At 37.1% G+C, this 16,679-nt stretch overlaps 1 protein-coding gene across 2 annotated transcripts; it reads right to left on the bottom strand.

Annotated features, from left to right (window-relative positions):
• Positions 1-92: 92 nt before the first annotated feature.
• On the bottom strand, positions 93-16,283 carry nek4 (NIMA-related kinase 4). Of its 2 annotated transcripts, none has more exons than XM_067388603.1 (16): positions 16,031-16,283; positions 12,793-13,059; positions 12,508-12,705; positions 11,431-11,538; positions 11,124-11,278; positions 10,632-10,761; positions 9,911-10,522; positions 9,340-9,393; positions 8,744-8,890; positions 8,455-8,589; positions 8,195-8,261; positions 4,615-4,724; positions 4,067-4,158; positions 3,655-3,872; positions 3,334-3,467; positions 93-231 (listed from the first exon to the last, which is right to left on the bottom strand). In XM_067388603.1, the coding sequence occupies exons 1-16, from the start codon at positions 16,115-16,117 to the stop codon at positions 133-135; spliced, it is 2,613 nt and encodes an 870-aa protein (XP_067244704.1). In that variant the 5' UTR covers positions 16,118-16,283; the 3' UTR covers positions 93-132. The 2 variants fall into 2 exon arrangements, with proteins under 2 accessions (XP_067244704.1, XP_067244705.1); XM_067388604.1 differs by having other exon boundaries at positions 4,615-4,721.
• Between the last annotated feature and the right edge of the window lie 396 nt (positions 16,284-16,679).

The raw sequence follows: 16,679 nt of genomic DNA, 5'->3' as shown, positions 1-16,679 counted from the left end.
CTATACATTTACAAAAGCATTAAAAAAGTAACAGTGATTGATAGGAGGCTTCCTGTTTTTCTGTAAAGAGCACAAATCAGTCTACTGCCTACCAGCAGTAACGGTATAACAGTGTTTCACAAGGCATCTGGCTCAATCTTTGAATGCAACGTCCTCAAAAAACTTCAGCTGTCGCACTTTCACTGCATACTGCTTGTATTTTTCCTCCCCCATTTGATCCTGCAGTAAATGCTGGATAGAAAAACAGAATAAAAATCTTTTGAATGTTGTTTTCTAAAAATGCTTCATTCATTCATTTGTTTTCACAGTATATTTAAATACATCTCCTTCAGTCAAGTCACCTTTATACAATATAGATTGTTTCAAAGCAGCTTTACAGAGATAAACAGGAAAATAAAGGTAACTGTAGTGCTACTCTAAAATCGATGGGTCTCATGCACTAATAATTGCATGGATTATTTAGATTTATATGCACAGAAGACATTTGTCTAATTCACAACCTGTGCATACACACATAGTTTTGTTCTTAAAGGGTTAGTTCACCCAAAAATTAAATTTATGTCATTAAGTAATCATCCTCATGTTGTTCCACACCTTCATTCATCTTCAGAACACAAATTAAGATACACTATCAGTGCGTTCCAAATGGGATATATCATCCTCCGAAGGGCACTTCGGAGTGAAAACAATCATGGCCGCCATATTGAAGGGTTGTTCCAAACCGAAGTGCTCAAAACTGACCACTTCAAAGGGCCCTTCGAAATGAAGGATTTCGAAGGGTACAACTGATGGACACTTTGGGCCCCCATGATCCTTTGCACAGGGAAGTTGTTTGACGTCACAGAATGGGTACAGGAGGTTAGGAGTTTACCTATGAATGCATGTATAGTATTCTTCTATACTGCAATATTTATACGAGTTAGATTTGGTACTTTATTATGGTCAAAATGACATTGTACTTCAACAAAAATTCTTTACAGCTCCCTTTATCAGTCCATTCAAAAGTTTAAATACATAGACACAATATACATTATATTTAAAGTAAAACACTGGCAGTAGCTTATAATGTTACTACAGTAAATGAATGCGTATTAATACAAAGAGGTAAACCAGGGGGAAAAAGACAAAAGCGCCTCTTTGATTGTCTCGTTAAAATGAATCTGAAGTGCGTTTCAAAAAAATAGTTTTTTTGATTCCTACACCCTTCATCCCTTCGAAGCTCTCACTCCGGAGGGTAAACCCTTTGAAGGGATTAGGGCATAGGGATGAGCCCTTCCGAATAGAATGCAGGGTATATTGCCAAAAGTATTGGGACACCCCTCCAAATAACCGATTTCAGGTGTTCCAATCACTTCTATGGCCACAGGTGTATAAAATCAAGCACCTAAGCATGCAGACTGCTTCTACAAACATTTGTGAAAGAATGGTTCGCTCTCAGGAGTTCAGTGAAGTCAAGCGTGGTACCGTGATAGGTTGCCACCTGTGCAATAAGTCCATTTGTGAAATTTCCTCACTACTAAATATTCCACGGTCAACTGTTAGTGGTATCATAACAAAGTGGAAGCAATTGGGAACAACAGCAACTCAGCCATGAAGTGGTAGGCCACGTAAAATCACAGAGCGGGGTCAGCGCATGCTGAGGCTCACAGTACGCAGAAGTTGCCAACTTTCTGCAGAGTCAATAGATACAGACCTCAAAACTTCGTGTGGCCTTCAGATTAGCTCAAGAACAGTGTGTAGAGAGCTTCATGGAATGGGTTTCCATGGCCGAGCAGCTGCATACAAGCCTTACATCAAGTGCAATGCAAAGCGTCAGATGCATTGGTGTAAAGCACGTCGCCACTGGACTCTAGAGCAGAGGAGAAGTGATCTCTGGAGTGACGAATCACGCTTCTCTGTCTGGCAATCTGATGGACGAGTCTGGGTTTGGTGGTTGTCAGGAAAACGGTACTTGCCTGACTGCATTGTGCCAAGTGTAAAGTTTGGTGAAGGGGGGGTTATGGTGTGGGGTTGTTTTTCAGGGGTTGGGCTTGAACCCTTAGTTCCAGTGAAAGGAACTCTTAATGCTTCAGCATACCAAGACATTTTGGACAATTTCATGCTCCCAACTTTGTGGGAACAGTTTGGGGATGGCCCCTTCCTGTTCCAACATGACTGCACACCAGTGCACAAAGAAAGGTCCATAAAGACATGGATGAGCGAGTTTGGTGTGGAGGAACTTGATTGCGCCTGACCTCAACCCGACAGAACACCTTTGGGATGAATTAGAGCGTAGACTGAGAGCCAGACCTTCTCATCCAACATCAGTGCCTGAACTCACAAATACACTTCTAGAAGAATGGTCAAAAATTCCCATAAACACACTCCTAAACCTTGTGGAAAGCCTTCCCAGAAGAGTTGAGGCTGTTATAGCTGCAAAGGGTGGGCCAACTCCATATTAAACCCTACGGATTAAGAATGGGATGTCATTAAAGTTTATGTTCACGTAAAGGCAGGCGTCCCAAAACTTTTGGCAATATAGTGTATTTTTGATGACATCCGAGAGCTGTCTGACAAAACAGTCAATGTGACTGCAGTAGTTCAACCTTAATGTTATGAAGTAACAAGAATACTTTTTGTGTGCAAAAATTAAACAAAAATAACTATATTTAACAATATCTTCTCTTCTGTGTCATTCTTCTATGCTGTTTACGTTCAGTGCTTCCAGGTTCCACGTCCAGAGTCTTTATTGGCCGGCTCCTGCGTCAGCATCACAGCATGCGTCGTGCTGCTCACGTGAACAGCGTCGGCCAATACTGATCCGGCGTTCTGACTTAAACACAGAAGCGCTGAAAGTAAATAGCGTAGGAGAATGACACAGAAGAGAAGATATTGTTGAATATAGTTATTTTTTTGTGCACAAAGTATTCTCGTCGCTTCATAAAAATTTTTTGTTCTGAAGATGAACGAAGGTCTTGAATGACATGAAGGTGAGTAATTAAGGACAATTTTCATTTTTGGATGAACTAACCCTTTAACCTCAAATCTGCCTTTTTATGCAGAGGAACCTTGCAACTTGAGCTGTAATGCACATTTATAAATATTAAATATATTTAAAATGTATCAAATGTAATTTTAACACATTTATAAGGCCCCCCAGAATATGTCATATTTGTGTATGTGTGATTTTACTTGTTCCTGCATTGTATCATACATTTTACAAAACAACAAAAGTTAACGATGAATCATGATTTGTTTGTAAACATCATTATCAATGGCCTATTAATTGTAATGTATTTCTAGTGTACAGTGAGTCACCAGTCTGCTCTAGCACATGGATTTTAGCTGACTTGCCTCTCTCTTAGCTTCATCCTCTTCCTGCATGATGTCCAGGACTCGGTCCAACAGCTTCACGCCGAGTCCTTTAACCACATCTGTACGCAAGTGCTCGATCACTCTCCTGACCTTTGCTGGACCCGTGCTGTCATCTAAATGCAGACAATTAGGAATATAATGACGGATTCTGTCACCAGACTAGTGTATTTAAAATGCAGAATTACTCAATTCACATTTGTTCTAAATATGTTGATCATTTGCAATTTTCTGTTGTAAAGGAATTTGCAGATTTATATTGATGGTGAATGTTACTAAAAAAAACATTGTCAGGCGAGTTACCTAATGGGAAGCCACTGATTTGGAAATCTCCCTGTCCCTCTCTGGATTTCCCATGAAGCATCAGTGTGTCCCTATACTTCCTGTTTAGTTTGAACTCAGGCAGTGGAGTGGAGTGGCATCTTAGCCCATCTGGCTCAAATGATGCATCTCTGGCATCCATGTGTAATGTCTGTGTCATCATTTGAACCAAGTCTTGCATCTCATTGTTCTCACACTTTCTGTTAAAAAAAAAAACATTTGGGCCTTTGGTCACTGTTTTTGGCAGTAAACAATGCGAAGAACATATGCCAGCTACATGTGACGCATACTTAATCAGAATATGACCCAATTCTGACATTATTCATAATTTTTTAACATACATATATATGGCCAGTTATGTCTCATTAGTGTGCAAATTAGTGCGAGGTCTTACCGTTCTCTGTAGTCCCCCTCTGAACGCTCAGTGGAGCTGGTGGAGGAACTACACTCGTCTTCGTCAGACTGTCTCCATGAGGACTTCCTCTCCTAATACACAAAGAGAACCAAAACAGTTCAGGTAAGATCCCTTTTGACCAAAAAGCTGAGATCTTGCATTCTAAGGTGATGTTACATAACACTGAGAAGATGTCAGAGTATTTGTTTCAAGTAGGCATGAAACTGGTTTGATTTAATGGTGTATTTAAAGGGACAGTTCACCCAAAAAGGATACTTTTGTCATCATTTACTCACCCTCATGTGGTTCCAAACCTGTATGTGTTTCTTAAATGTAATGTCTGAGATAATAATATAAAATATAATTGAAAGAATGTTGAGAACTAAACTCTGGGGCCCATTGTATGGACAAAAAAAATCTAAAAAAAAATGACAGGATTTTCATTTTTAGGTGAACTATGCCTAAAACTCAGATTCTGTCTAAACAGTCTAATACTGCAAGTATGAAGTGTATGCCGTTCTGAGTCAGCGAGTAAGAATTAGACGTACCTTTTTTGTTTCAAAAGTCGTGCTGACAGGTCTTGGGCAGTCTATCTGGTCTGTCTCCTTACTGTCTAATGAGGGGACATCACAAGGTGCCCTTTTGACAGCGGACACTGCTTCAAAGAAAAGAAACCAAGGAATCATATTCAGTGAAACTGTACAAAATCTCCTTTCATCTGAATTCATGTATGCAGCACCTGTGGGCTTTGATCATAGTGGGCGGCTCTACAGCCCCTCATGCATTCTAATGGACACATGCAGAAACGTCTCTCTTTGATCCGCCAAAACTGTTCTTAAGGGTGTTATCGCTCTCAAGGCCTCTTTAAACAGAATGAAAGTCAGACCCCCTTTAAAATGGACTAAACAGTGAACTGAAGGGATGGATTCTGGAATCCACTGCTGCTTCAATATATATCTTTTAAGTTATTAATCAACATATATCTTTCTGTTAAATGATTTGAATGACTTCTTCAATGTATGTTAAACCATCTATTTTCCTCTGTATCTCTCCCTGAGAGAAAAGAACATGTTATCAGTATGTTTTGGGGAAAGTTTCCTGCTCAGAGCAGAGCTCAGATCAACCTAAGCCTTGGAGAAGCTGTGATTATGTGTATCTGTGTATGTGCGCTAAGTGTTCTGTGCAAGTCCTTTGTACTGGTGGACAACTGGCACTCTGCTTGAGACCAGCAGATGCCATGTCATGAGTCCAAAAGGACATCCGGTACCTAAATCCAGGGTCACCTCGTCAGCATCCTGACAAATGGAGATATGCTTCTGACTATCTGTCCATGTGTGGAAAATTTCTAATCTTGTCTAATTTTCTTAGCCAATCAGAATCATCCAACCTGAAGTAATGATGTAGTTAGTTGACTCTGTTAGAGTATAATTGTTATGGAAATGTGAATGTATGGAGAGCGGCCTACGAACTCCTTGTGAGACTTGAAGCTGGCTTCTGCTAATGAAACTGCAAACTATTCTTCATTAAATTTTTCTTCAATTTATTAATTATTTTAAACTTTGACTCCGGGTCTTTATTCAACATATCTGGTTTCAAGGGTCCTAAACTGTCCTAAACTGAAAAAGAATCTAGCATACATATTGATTGTGTTTATATATAAAATAATATTCTGATAGTAGTCAGAACATGGTCATGTCTATATTCAAATAGCGGTGCAGTGTTATTTTAGTATTTATATACTAATAGTTTTAATATTAATTTGAATGAGCTTTTATATTTTATATTTTCATTTTAGTAATTTGTGTGCCTTTGTCATTTTATTATTTTTTATATTACTATTTAGGTTAAATTTATTTATATTTCAGTTTTAGCTTCATTTCCAGTTAGTATATTAGTGCTTCAACATTTAACCAGTGTTGGGGAAAGTTACTTTTAAAAGAAATGCATTACAATATTGTGTTACTCCCTAAAAAAGTAACTGCTTTACTTAGTTACTTTTGATGAAAAGTAATGTTACATTACTTTTGCGTTACATTACCTTTCACACCAAAACTGAAATGCATATATAAATGCATACAGTAGAGGTCGCAGCTCTTTCAGCTGTGCCATTCTAGATTAAAGAAGAATAGAATACAGGAGGAGGAGGTTCAACACTCTTATTTCTGAATCTAATCTAGAGTAATTTTTGCTTGTATGGTTGAATTAGATCATTGTAGGTCAGCAGCAAAGACACTGGTTAATAAAGTGAGATTAAATACATAAAGTATATTTGTGTCATTTAATATAGTTAAAGGGTTAGTTCATCCAAAAATGAAAATTTTGTCATTTATTACTTACCCTCATGCCTCCATAGGGAGCAATGACATTTCCTCTCTCAAGATCCATAAAGGTACTAAAAACATATTTAAATCAGTTCATGTGAGTTAAGTGGTTCAATATTAATATTATAAAGCATCGAGAATATTTTTGGAGCGCCAAAAAACCCCAAAATAACGACTTATTTAGTGATGGCCGATTTCAAAACACTGCTTCATGAAGATTTGGAGCATAAATGAATCAGTGTGTTGAATCTGCTGTTCAGAGTGCCAAAGTCATGTGACTTCAGCCGTTGGCAATTTGACACGCGATCTGAATCATGATTCGATACACTGATTCATTTGTGCTCCAAAGCTTCATGAAGCAGTGTTTTGAAATCGGCCATCACTATATAAGTCGTTATTTTGGTTTTTTTGGCGCTCCAAGAATATTCTTGTCGCTTTATAATATTAATATTGAACCACTGTACTCACATGAACTTATTTAAATATGTTTTTAGTACCTTTATGGATCCTGAGAGAGGAAATGTCATTGTTCCCTATGGAGGCCTCACGGAGCCATCGGATTTCAACAAAAATATCTTAATTTGTGTTCTGAAGATTAACAAAGGTTTTACGGGTGTGGAATGGCATGAGGGTAAATAATAAATGACAGAATTTTCATTTTTGGGTGAACAAACCCTTTAATTATTACAGATTTGTATAAAATTCTGAGATTGCATTTCACAGTTTTTATTCATTTTGAGGATTACTGAATGTTTTTGTGCAAGTGAGATGAGTAAATGCATGTTCACATTCAGTCTAGAACTACAATAACTATCATGCTCACACAGCGCACACAACACCTCTGCACTTTATTTCTCTGAACATGGGGACAGTAGAGCTGTCAGTCAATAAATGTGAAAAAGTAACATGCGTTACTTATTTGAAAATGTAAAATAGATATTTTTCTGTAAATTGAAAAAAAAAAAAATGAGTTACTTTACTAGTTACTTGAAAAAGTAATCTGATTATGTAACTCAAGTTACTTGTAATGTGTAACCCAAAAAATTTCAGCTTTGTTTAAATTTTTTTTTAAATAATTTTAGTCAACAATAATAACCCTAAAGCTATAAAGCATTTAAAGCCTTAAACAGAATTATGGACCATTGTCTGAAAATGTGAACATAGTCATTGTTCCTGTTAGGGCTGGGACAAGAAAACGATGCATCGTGAATCGAGAAATGATTCTGGGATTTTTTTGAGATTGTCCGAGCCCATCATGATTCTCTCTCAAATCGATTCTGAGCTTGGTTTTCAACAGCAGATTTAGAAAGAGCCGTACTCTGCTTGCTTACAATTCTTTACACACGACACATCACTTGAACATTGTATAAAATAATCATTCATAAAGTTCAAAAAGGTCAAAGTGAATTACAAGGGTGTTTGCAGTGGGATGTTTACATTAATCTCACATCATAAAAGCATTCTGAGGTGCAAGTACATTCTCAGACTCAGATGAACGCATGAGCACTCTTCAGCACTTTTCTTTATGCAAGGTTAAAAACTCACCTAGAGCGCCATCTGCTGTTAAAAACTAAGCTCAGAATCCATTCGAGAGAAAATCGTGTTGCATTTAGAAAATCTCAGTATCGATCCATGAATCGCGATGCATTGATTTATTATCCCAGCCCTAGTTCCTGACCCAAAAAGAGTATTCAGATCCTGTTTTGGTTTATTTTTTGCATTAACATTTCCACTTTCCATTCACACATTCTATTCCATTCACAACATTTTAAAGGCAAATTAATGACATTCAAATATATTCACAAACCTTGTTGTCTAGAGTTCTCCTGTAATTGCTTCAGTCTTCTCCTTTCCCTGGCAGACAGTGGGCGATTCTGTAAGTACAGTGATTTCTATTAACAACAAACCCACAGATGAAACTTTACTGACACAAAGCTTCAAACAAACTGTTTAAAAGAAACATGATGCCATGGGAAATATCAGATTACTGCACGTGCACATGCATTCTTTATAGGGATATACTGTATACAGCAGTTTGATACAGTCTATACAGTCTCAATGTTTCACCTGCTGTTCTGGAGCGTTCTTGGACGAGAGATTGGAAGGTCTGTTCGTCTCTGAGTTACTCTGGCCTTTCTGTGCACTGTTTATTGATAGCACATCTTCAGGAAGAGGCGGCAGAGGTCTGGGCACTGCTTTGACCTAAACATACAAACGTTTAGTGAGTAAGATCAGCGACAGACGACAGTAATAATATGAGGAGTGTGTGAATTAATTCTGGCTTGTGTTAATTCTTTGATATTAATTAATCATTAAGTTGTAATAATACAAGATTTACAATGCCCAAACTACTCACTTGATGACTGTTCTGGTCATCTAGAGACTTGTCCTTCTTCCTCTGCCTGCACTGACGTGACATGGATGGTTCGGAGGAAGAGGAAGAAGGAAGAAGAACTGGTCTGCTTTGATCTGAGAGTGCTGTGGACTCTGAATTGCATGGCTCCTAAATGTCATTACAAGTAATATTTAAATATTATTTAAAGGATTAAATAAATATTTATAATAACAATATCAAAATGTTTTTAATATTTAGCAACAACAATAATTAATTAATTAATGATTTGCACAAAAAGTAATTGTATTTGAATCACCAATCTGAAAAACAAAAGCAATAAAAACACCTGAGTTTTACTATTAGTTTTTAAAGGATTAAGTAAATATCTGTATTATTATTAATAATAATATAAACATAATTATATAACAATATACATTTATTTAAAGTATACATTTTACAATATAATTTTGTATTAATACATTTAAATAATTTTTTTTAAAGAAAGAAAGAAAGAAAGAAAGAAAGAAAGAAAGAAAGAAAGAAAGAAAGAAAGAAAGAAAGAAAGAAAGAAAGAAAGAAAGAAAGAAAGAAAGAAAAAGAACAGAATGGCGTTTTACCATTATAATTACAGGCACAGGCTTGAGTAGTTTTTCTGTGGAGTCTAAACTTCCCTGCAATGTAAAAGACAAAAAAAATACATTGTCTTTAGAATCAATCAATCAATCAATCAATCAATCAATCAATCAATCAATCAATCAATCAAATAAATAAACATTAAATAAATAGTTCTTGAAAACTAAAAATTCTTTCATCTTTTACTCAGTCTGATGTTGTTCCAAACCTGTATGATTTTCTTTCTTATGTGGAGCACAAAAGATGACATTTCAAAGAATGTTAGTAACCAAACTTCCATTGTATGGACAAAAAACAATGAGAAATTTCTCAAAATATCTCCTTTTACGTTCCACACAAGAAAGAAAGTCATACAGGTTTGGAACGACACGAGTGTCGGTGAATGATGACAGAATTTTCATTTTTTGGTCAACTTATGAATCTTTCTCATTGTAAATCTTTCTTGTTAGCGCAGATCATAAAACATATTCAAATCCATCAATGCAACAGGGACTTTAAGAGAGTTATGGTTTAAACCTATCAGAAGCTTTGACTGGCTCCATCACAGTAACGTACCTCACTCTCCTCAGTTGAACTTCCAGTAGGAACATCCTTCAGGACACAAGCATTGCTGTGATTATCATCAACAGCAGCTGAAGTTCTTTGGCTCTGCAACTTTCTCTCAGCATTGTGATGTTGTTCAGTGGGGTCATACGGGATGTCCTCCACCCCTGCCTCCTGCAGGAGCTTCATAGTGTCATCTTTAAGATCCATACTCGCATCAAGAGCCTTATTATTGGTTCGATCCGCAGGTTTGGGTGCGTTTGAGCTTTCTGATATCAGTCCATTTGCTGACATCTTATCCTCCGTCCTGCTGACACCAAACTCTTGTTTCAGAGGGTGTGTCTGAGGAGGACTGGGATCTTCTTTCTCATCTTTCTCTCTCTTCTTGCTCACAGATGGCGGCTTGTGGTTGTGAAGGCTGCTGGGTTTTGGCTGTGGCGGTTTGGCTTTTCTTTGTTTCTGGGATTGGATTTCAATGTCTATATTGCTAATAGTGGCTATAGATTGTCCTGTTGAGTTAAGAATGTCCCGACTAGGAGATTTGGGGGGCAATTGTGGGTTAGGAACCACATTTTCCACATCACCATTGCAGAGTTTTTGTCTGTTCAAGTGATTTTCTTCAACCTATGAAATGTGGAAAACAAAACAGATGAACTGAGATCATGTCCACACACATGGGCATAAAATCAGCAACTTGGCAGCTGATTTTCTAGCATTCCCATTTCAATCCTACCTTTTTTCTTCTGGTCTTTGACTCAGAGTTAAAACACTGTGGCTGAACTTCATGATTTGGTTTGGTTGAGCCATCTGATCCGGCACTCGATTTGCTGTTCACTGCATTTTTCCGTGATTTGGCAGTTTTCCTGGTAGATCAGTAACAGGACAGATCATTTAAACTAGGGGTTTAACGGTACACTTATAATTACGTTCCGCACATGCAGCGATTAAAATAACACTGTATTCCTTTGGTACACATGGCGTACCGACCCGAAAGACACGGACTGAAAAATTTTGTACATGTGTGGTAAATGAATACAGTGTAAATGGGACAATATTGTTTATATCGATATACTCTGATGTTGTAAACATATCTGAAACATAATAAAGGACAAAGAGTGAACTGCTACAGGATAAGTGTACAAAACAAGGGGACTTAAGGGGAATCCTCAGTTATCAGTTTTTTTTTTTTTTATTTTATTGGAAAGGTAGGAATGAGTGCACATACTCTTTTGTGGCCTCCAGGAACATGGAGATCTGATGTTTGATGTACGGCTGTCGGAGGATGTGTTTGACGTCTGGCCTGTCCTCTGGTTTCTTACACAGCATCCGCTTTATCAGTTCTCCCAGCTGGGGGTCGTACTTACTCGGCATCTGGGGCAGCTGAATATTAAATAATAATAATTAATAATACTGTTAATATAATATGAGGAAGGATGAAATGAGTACTGGTATGAATGGACAGCTCTTTAGAGCTAATGAATGCAAATATTTACAGTTCAACAGTGAAACAGATGATGAATATAATCTTCTACCTTCCCTTCTACGATCCGATAGACAAGAGAGTTCATGTCTTTTGCGTTGAAGGCATGTTTTAGAGTTGCCATCTCATACACGCAACATCCCAGAGCCCATATGTCCGACTGCAAACACACAAACATGAGTGAATGAACAAACATGAATAATGATCTTAAACATCATTTGGTGAAAAAACTCCAAAATTAAAAGGGGGAAATTAAAAAAAGAAGTCTACTTTAGGACTATTTAGATTTCTGTCTTAAAATTTAAGAAATCATTTTATGTTTGATAGTTTACTTTCTTTTTTTTTTTCATTCCAATTATTCATCATTAAATTGTTATTACTTTAAACAAATATATTTTACAATGTTAAGGCAGAATAACAATACTAACATTATGTAGCCTGTTACATTTCAAATAATATTTTATATAAAAACATAGCACATAAGTTCAAAAATGTGGGGTCAGTTAGGTTTTTTAATGCTTTTAACAAAAAAAAGTTTCTTATGCTCACCAAGGCAGCATTTATTTGATCAAAAATACAGTGAAAACTGTAATATTGTGAAGTATTATTACAATTTTAAAATATGTTCTGTTTTCTATTTCTATATAATTTATTCCTCTGATCAAAGTTGAATTTTTGCCACATGATCCTTCAGAAATTATTCTAATATGCTGATTAAGTGCTCAAGAAACATTTCTTATACCTATCAATGTTTAAAACAGTTGTACTGTTTTTTTTTTTCTTTTCTTTTTGTTTTGTGGAAATCGTGATACTTTTTTTCAGGATTCTACAATGAAAAGATGTGTGTGTGTATTTATATATATATATATATATATATATATACACACACACACACACACATCTTTTCATTTTTTTTTTTTTAACCATGTAAAAGTCTTTACTGTAACTTTTGATCAATAGTAAGTATTTTAAATTTCTTGCTTAATTGTCACTATGTGCTAAATTTTTTCTTCTTTTGACTTTAGGACATGTTGACAGGTTTTGTGACCTTCAACTATTTAGCAAAATTTGACATAGACTGAATCCAGTGCTGAACTAACTGTCATTGTGAGTTGTGTCCATGCAGTACCTTGTAGTTGTACGGTTTGTTGGAGAACAGTTCTGGACTCATGTAGTAAGGTGTGCCGATCAGAGTGCTGGCCATATCGTTCTGATTCTCCAAGACCCGTGCGATGCCCAGATCACCCACTTTGATTATATTGGTTTTGGTCAAGAAAATATTCTGCGTTTTCAGATCACGATGCAGAATGTGCTTCTCATGTAAATACTACAGATCAAGAAAAAAGCAACAGCTTTATTATTCAACTGAAAACTCGGAAAGGGCAAATGGACGGACTGATGGATATTGACTAACCTGAAGGGCCATGGCTATTTGAACAAACCACTCCACCACCTGTCTCTCGGGCAGCAGTTCTCCCTTCTGCTGTTTGAGTCTGTGGTACAGATCTCCTCCTTCACAGAAACCCATCACGATGTACAGCTGACAGTCCTCACCTTCCCATGATTCCCGGTATGTGACAATGTTGGGATGCTTGAGCCGAGAGAGGAGCTGCGCTTCCTGCTCCGCGGCTCGTCGTTCACGTCTGGAGGATGTTCTCAGGTTCAGCTTCTTGATCACATACTGCCAAAAAATTTCCATTATTTTTATTTTGTTCAATATCAAGTTTAAAATGTAGAAAAATTTATAAATAAAAGTGTATGTTTTAAGTGCAGGTAACTATTTCTTTTAAGATTTTCCACAATTTTAATATATTTTTCAGTATTTTTAAAATCACCATGAAATCAAAATGGACAATTCTTATTGTTTATGGAATATTTCAGTACTTATTATAAATTATTTATTCATGAAGAATATATACACTCGCCTAAAGGATTATTAGGAACACCTGTTCAATGTCTCATTAATGCAATTATCTAATCAACCAATCACATGGCAGTTGCTTCAATGCATTTAGGGGTGTGGTCCTGGTCAAGACAATCTCCCGAACTCCAAACTGAATGTCAGAATGGGAAAGAAGGGTGATTTAAGCAATTTTGAGCGTGGCATGGTTGTTTGTGCCAGACGGGCCGGTCTGAGTATTTCACAATCTGCTCAGTTACTGGGATTTTCTCGCACAACCATTTCTAGGGTTTACAAAGAATGGTGTGAAAAGGGAAAAACATCCAGTATGCGGCAGTCCTGTGGGCAAAAATGCCTTGTTGATGTTAGAGGTCAGAGGAGAATGGGCCGACTGATTCAAGCTGATAGAAGACCAACTTTGACTGAAATAACCACTTGTTACAACCGAGGTATGCAGCAAAGCATTTGTGAAGCCACAACACGCACAACCTTGAGGCGGATGGGCTACAACAGCAGAAGACCCCACCGGATACCACTCATCTCCACTACAAATAGGAAAAAGAGGCTACAATTTGCACGAGCTCACCAAAATTGGACAGTTGAAGACTGGAAAAATGTTGCCTGGTCTGATGAGTCTCGATTTCTGTTGAGACATTCAGATGGTAGAGTCAGAATTTGGCGTAAACAGAATGAGAACATGGATCCATCATGCCTTGTTACCACTGTGCAGGCTACTGGTGGTGGTGTAATGGTGTGGGGGATGTTTTCTTGGCACACTTTAGGCCCCTTAGTGCCGATTGGGCATCGTTTAAATGCCACGGCCTACCTGAGCATTGTTTCTGACCATGTCCATCCCTTTATGATCATCCTCTGATGGCTACTTCCAGCAGGATAATGCACCATGTCACAAAGCTTGAATCATTTCAAATTGGTTTCTTGAACATGACAATGAGTTCACTGTACTAAAATGGCCCCCACAGTCACCAGATCTCAACCCAATAGAGCATCTTTGGGATGTGGTGGAACGGGAGCTTTGTGCCCTGGATGTGCATCCCACAAATCTCCATCAACTGCAAGATTCTATCCTATCAATATGGGCCAACATTTCTAAAGAATGCTTTCAGCACATTGCTGAATCAATGCCACGTAGAATTAAGGCAGTTCTGAAGGTGAAAGGGGTCAAACACAGTATTACTATGGTGTTCCTAATAATCCTTTAGGTGAGTGTATATATTAATTAATGTTCCCTCGTAAACTTTAATCAAAATAACTTCCCCTCCCTCTTACAGCGACAACCTGTCATTCACATGAGATCCACCAATAGCAAACCACAACCACCCAATCAATTCCCGTTGGACAAACTCAAACCCCACCCTACATTTTTTTTCTTGTTCAAGAAGCCATTTCACTTGGAAATACGTCACTTGGAACAAAATAATATTGCAACTTTTGTTTCATGCTGACTTTAAATGGACCTGCTTGACAAATGAAAAAAAGTAAAATAAATAAATGATCATAAAAACAGCATGAATAATTAAACAGAATTCAGTTTCTAACTTAATTTAAAAGAAAAAAAAGCTGTTCAAATAGTTTCAATTAATTTTAGAGCATTTTACACTCCAGAATGTCAACTACTGAGTAAGATATTTTGCATAAAAGATGTTTACATAGCCAAAAAATAGCTGAATTTATAAAAATGACCCATTCAAAAATGTACATACCCTTGATTCTTAATACTGATCTACGACTGTTTTTATGTTTTGTGATGGTTCTTCAGGAGTCCCTTGTTTGTCCTGAACAGTTAAACTGAGCTCTGTTCTTCAGAAAAATCCTCCAGGTCCTGCAAATTCTTCAGTTTTCCAGCATCTCCAAAAAGGTTCAAACATTCACTGATGCAACACGATGCGTTAAGAGTCTGGGGGTGAAAACATTTGAACAAGATGAAGATGTCCAAATTTGTCTTAATGCATCATGTTTCCTTCTGGAGCATCAGTGAATGTTTGAACCTTTTTTAATAGTTGTGTTTGAGTCCCTCAGTTGTCCTCAGTGTGAAAAGATGAATCTCAAAATCATTCAGTCACTGCTGGAAAGGGTTCAAATATGCAAAAGATGCTGGAAAACTGAAGAATCAGCAGGACCTGGAGGATTTTTCTGAAGAACAGAGCTCAGTTTAACTGCTCGGGACAAACAAGAGACTCATAAAGAACAATCACAAAAGATAAAAACAGCTATTTTTTGATTATATGTAAACATATTTTATGCAAAATATCTTATTCAGGACAGTGCTAAATAAAAAAGAACACATTTTGCATGATTCCTCTTATTTTCTTTAAAAAATTAACATTTTGCAGAATCTGAAAAGAGTATGTAAACTTTTCAGCACAACTGTATGCTTAACAGATCATACATATTCACCTTTGACATGATCACTCTGTATGAGCAATACTATAGGCTCATAATTTGCCTCTTAAAATAAGTTATTATATATAAGTGTAACGTACAAGCAATATTAAATGCATCATACAATAATTACAAATACCTAAGCTTTTCCTAAAATATGCAAATTCAATAATTCCACATTTTGATGGAATAAGCTAACTCTCAGCAGTAACGTGTACCCATCAGAGTGCAAAACAACAACAAAATCTGTTATTAACTAAGGCATTAGTTCAGTGTAGCAGTTAAATATATAAACCAGTGTGTTACTGATTAGCAGCGGTCTGCACAAACTCAGCAGCATGCATCACTCTACCTGTTTACGGTCTGATTTGTGTCTGACCAGGTTCACCTCCCCATAGCTCCCCTTCCCCACAACTCGAACGAATAAGTAACTGTCCATGATCCTCCTTCCAGAGATGCTGTCTGTATCACATAGCGAGTGATCTTAAGCCCCTCCGCGGGAGTTAAAATACAAGTAAGCGAGTTAATCTCAAAGCATCGACGGTGATTTGTCTGTTTGAAACTTGTTTTGGGTGACACAGGGCGCAGGAAACAGACAGGCACAGCTTCGGCGTCACCAGGCAACTGGCCGCATTAACGCTACACGCTCCGGTTGAATGTGTGTTCAGTTTGTGCACAGCGCCCTCTATAGGCTCAGCGACACATGGCAAATGAGAATAACGGGATGAGTTTCATAAGAAGATAATTATGTTGACAATAAAAGTTTGATTTCATAATCCTTAACATGTACACTAATATTTAAAATAAGAATTATCTGCATATTACATTTCATACTATACTTATTTTTTTCTACCACATAATGCACATATGAAGGTTAGAAGTTATATGGAGGATACGTTAGTTTATTTTTACCAGTAGGTGGCGTAATGTTTTTAATCAGAAGAAGACATGTAAAACCATTTGCCATGGTTGAACAGTTTTAACATTAAATGAATTTTAAA

This window comes from Chanodichthys erythropterus, chromosome 6, assembly GCF_024489055.1.
Source record: "Chanodichthys erythropterus isolate Z2021 chromosome 6, ASM2448905v1, whole genome shotgun sequence".
NCBI lineage: Eukaryota > Metazoa > Chordata > Actinopteri > Cypriniformes > Xenocyprididae > Chanodichthys > Chanodichthys erythropterus.
This window is presented reverse-complemented; position numbering and strand designations above follow the sequence as displayed.

What these genes read in the sequence shown, in the direction of transcription:
- nek4 (XM_067388603.1), bottom strand. Translation starts at nt 16,117, where the DNA reads ATGGACAGTTACTTATTCGTTCGAGTTGTGGGGAAGGGGAGCTATGGG. An exon ending in GTTCAACTGAGGAGAGTGAG is followed by an intron (nt 9,394 to 9,910) that starts GTACGTTACTGT and finishes TTTACATTGCAG; the next exon opens with GGAAGTTTAGACTCCACAGA. An exon ending in CGACTTTTGAAACAAAAAAG is followed by an intron (nt 4,159 to 4,614) that starts GTACGTCTAATT and finishes TTTGTGTATTAG; the next exon opens with GAGAGGAAGTCCTCATGGAG.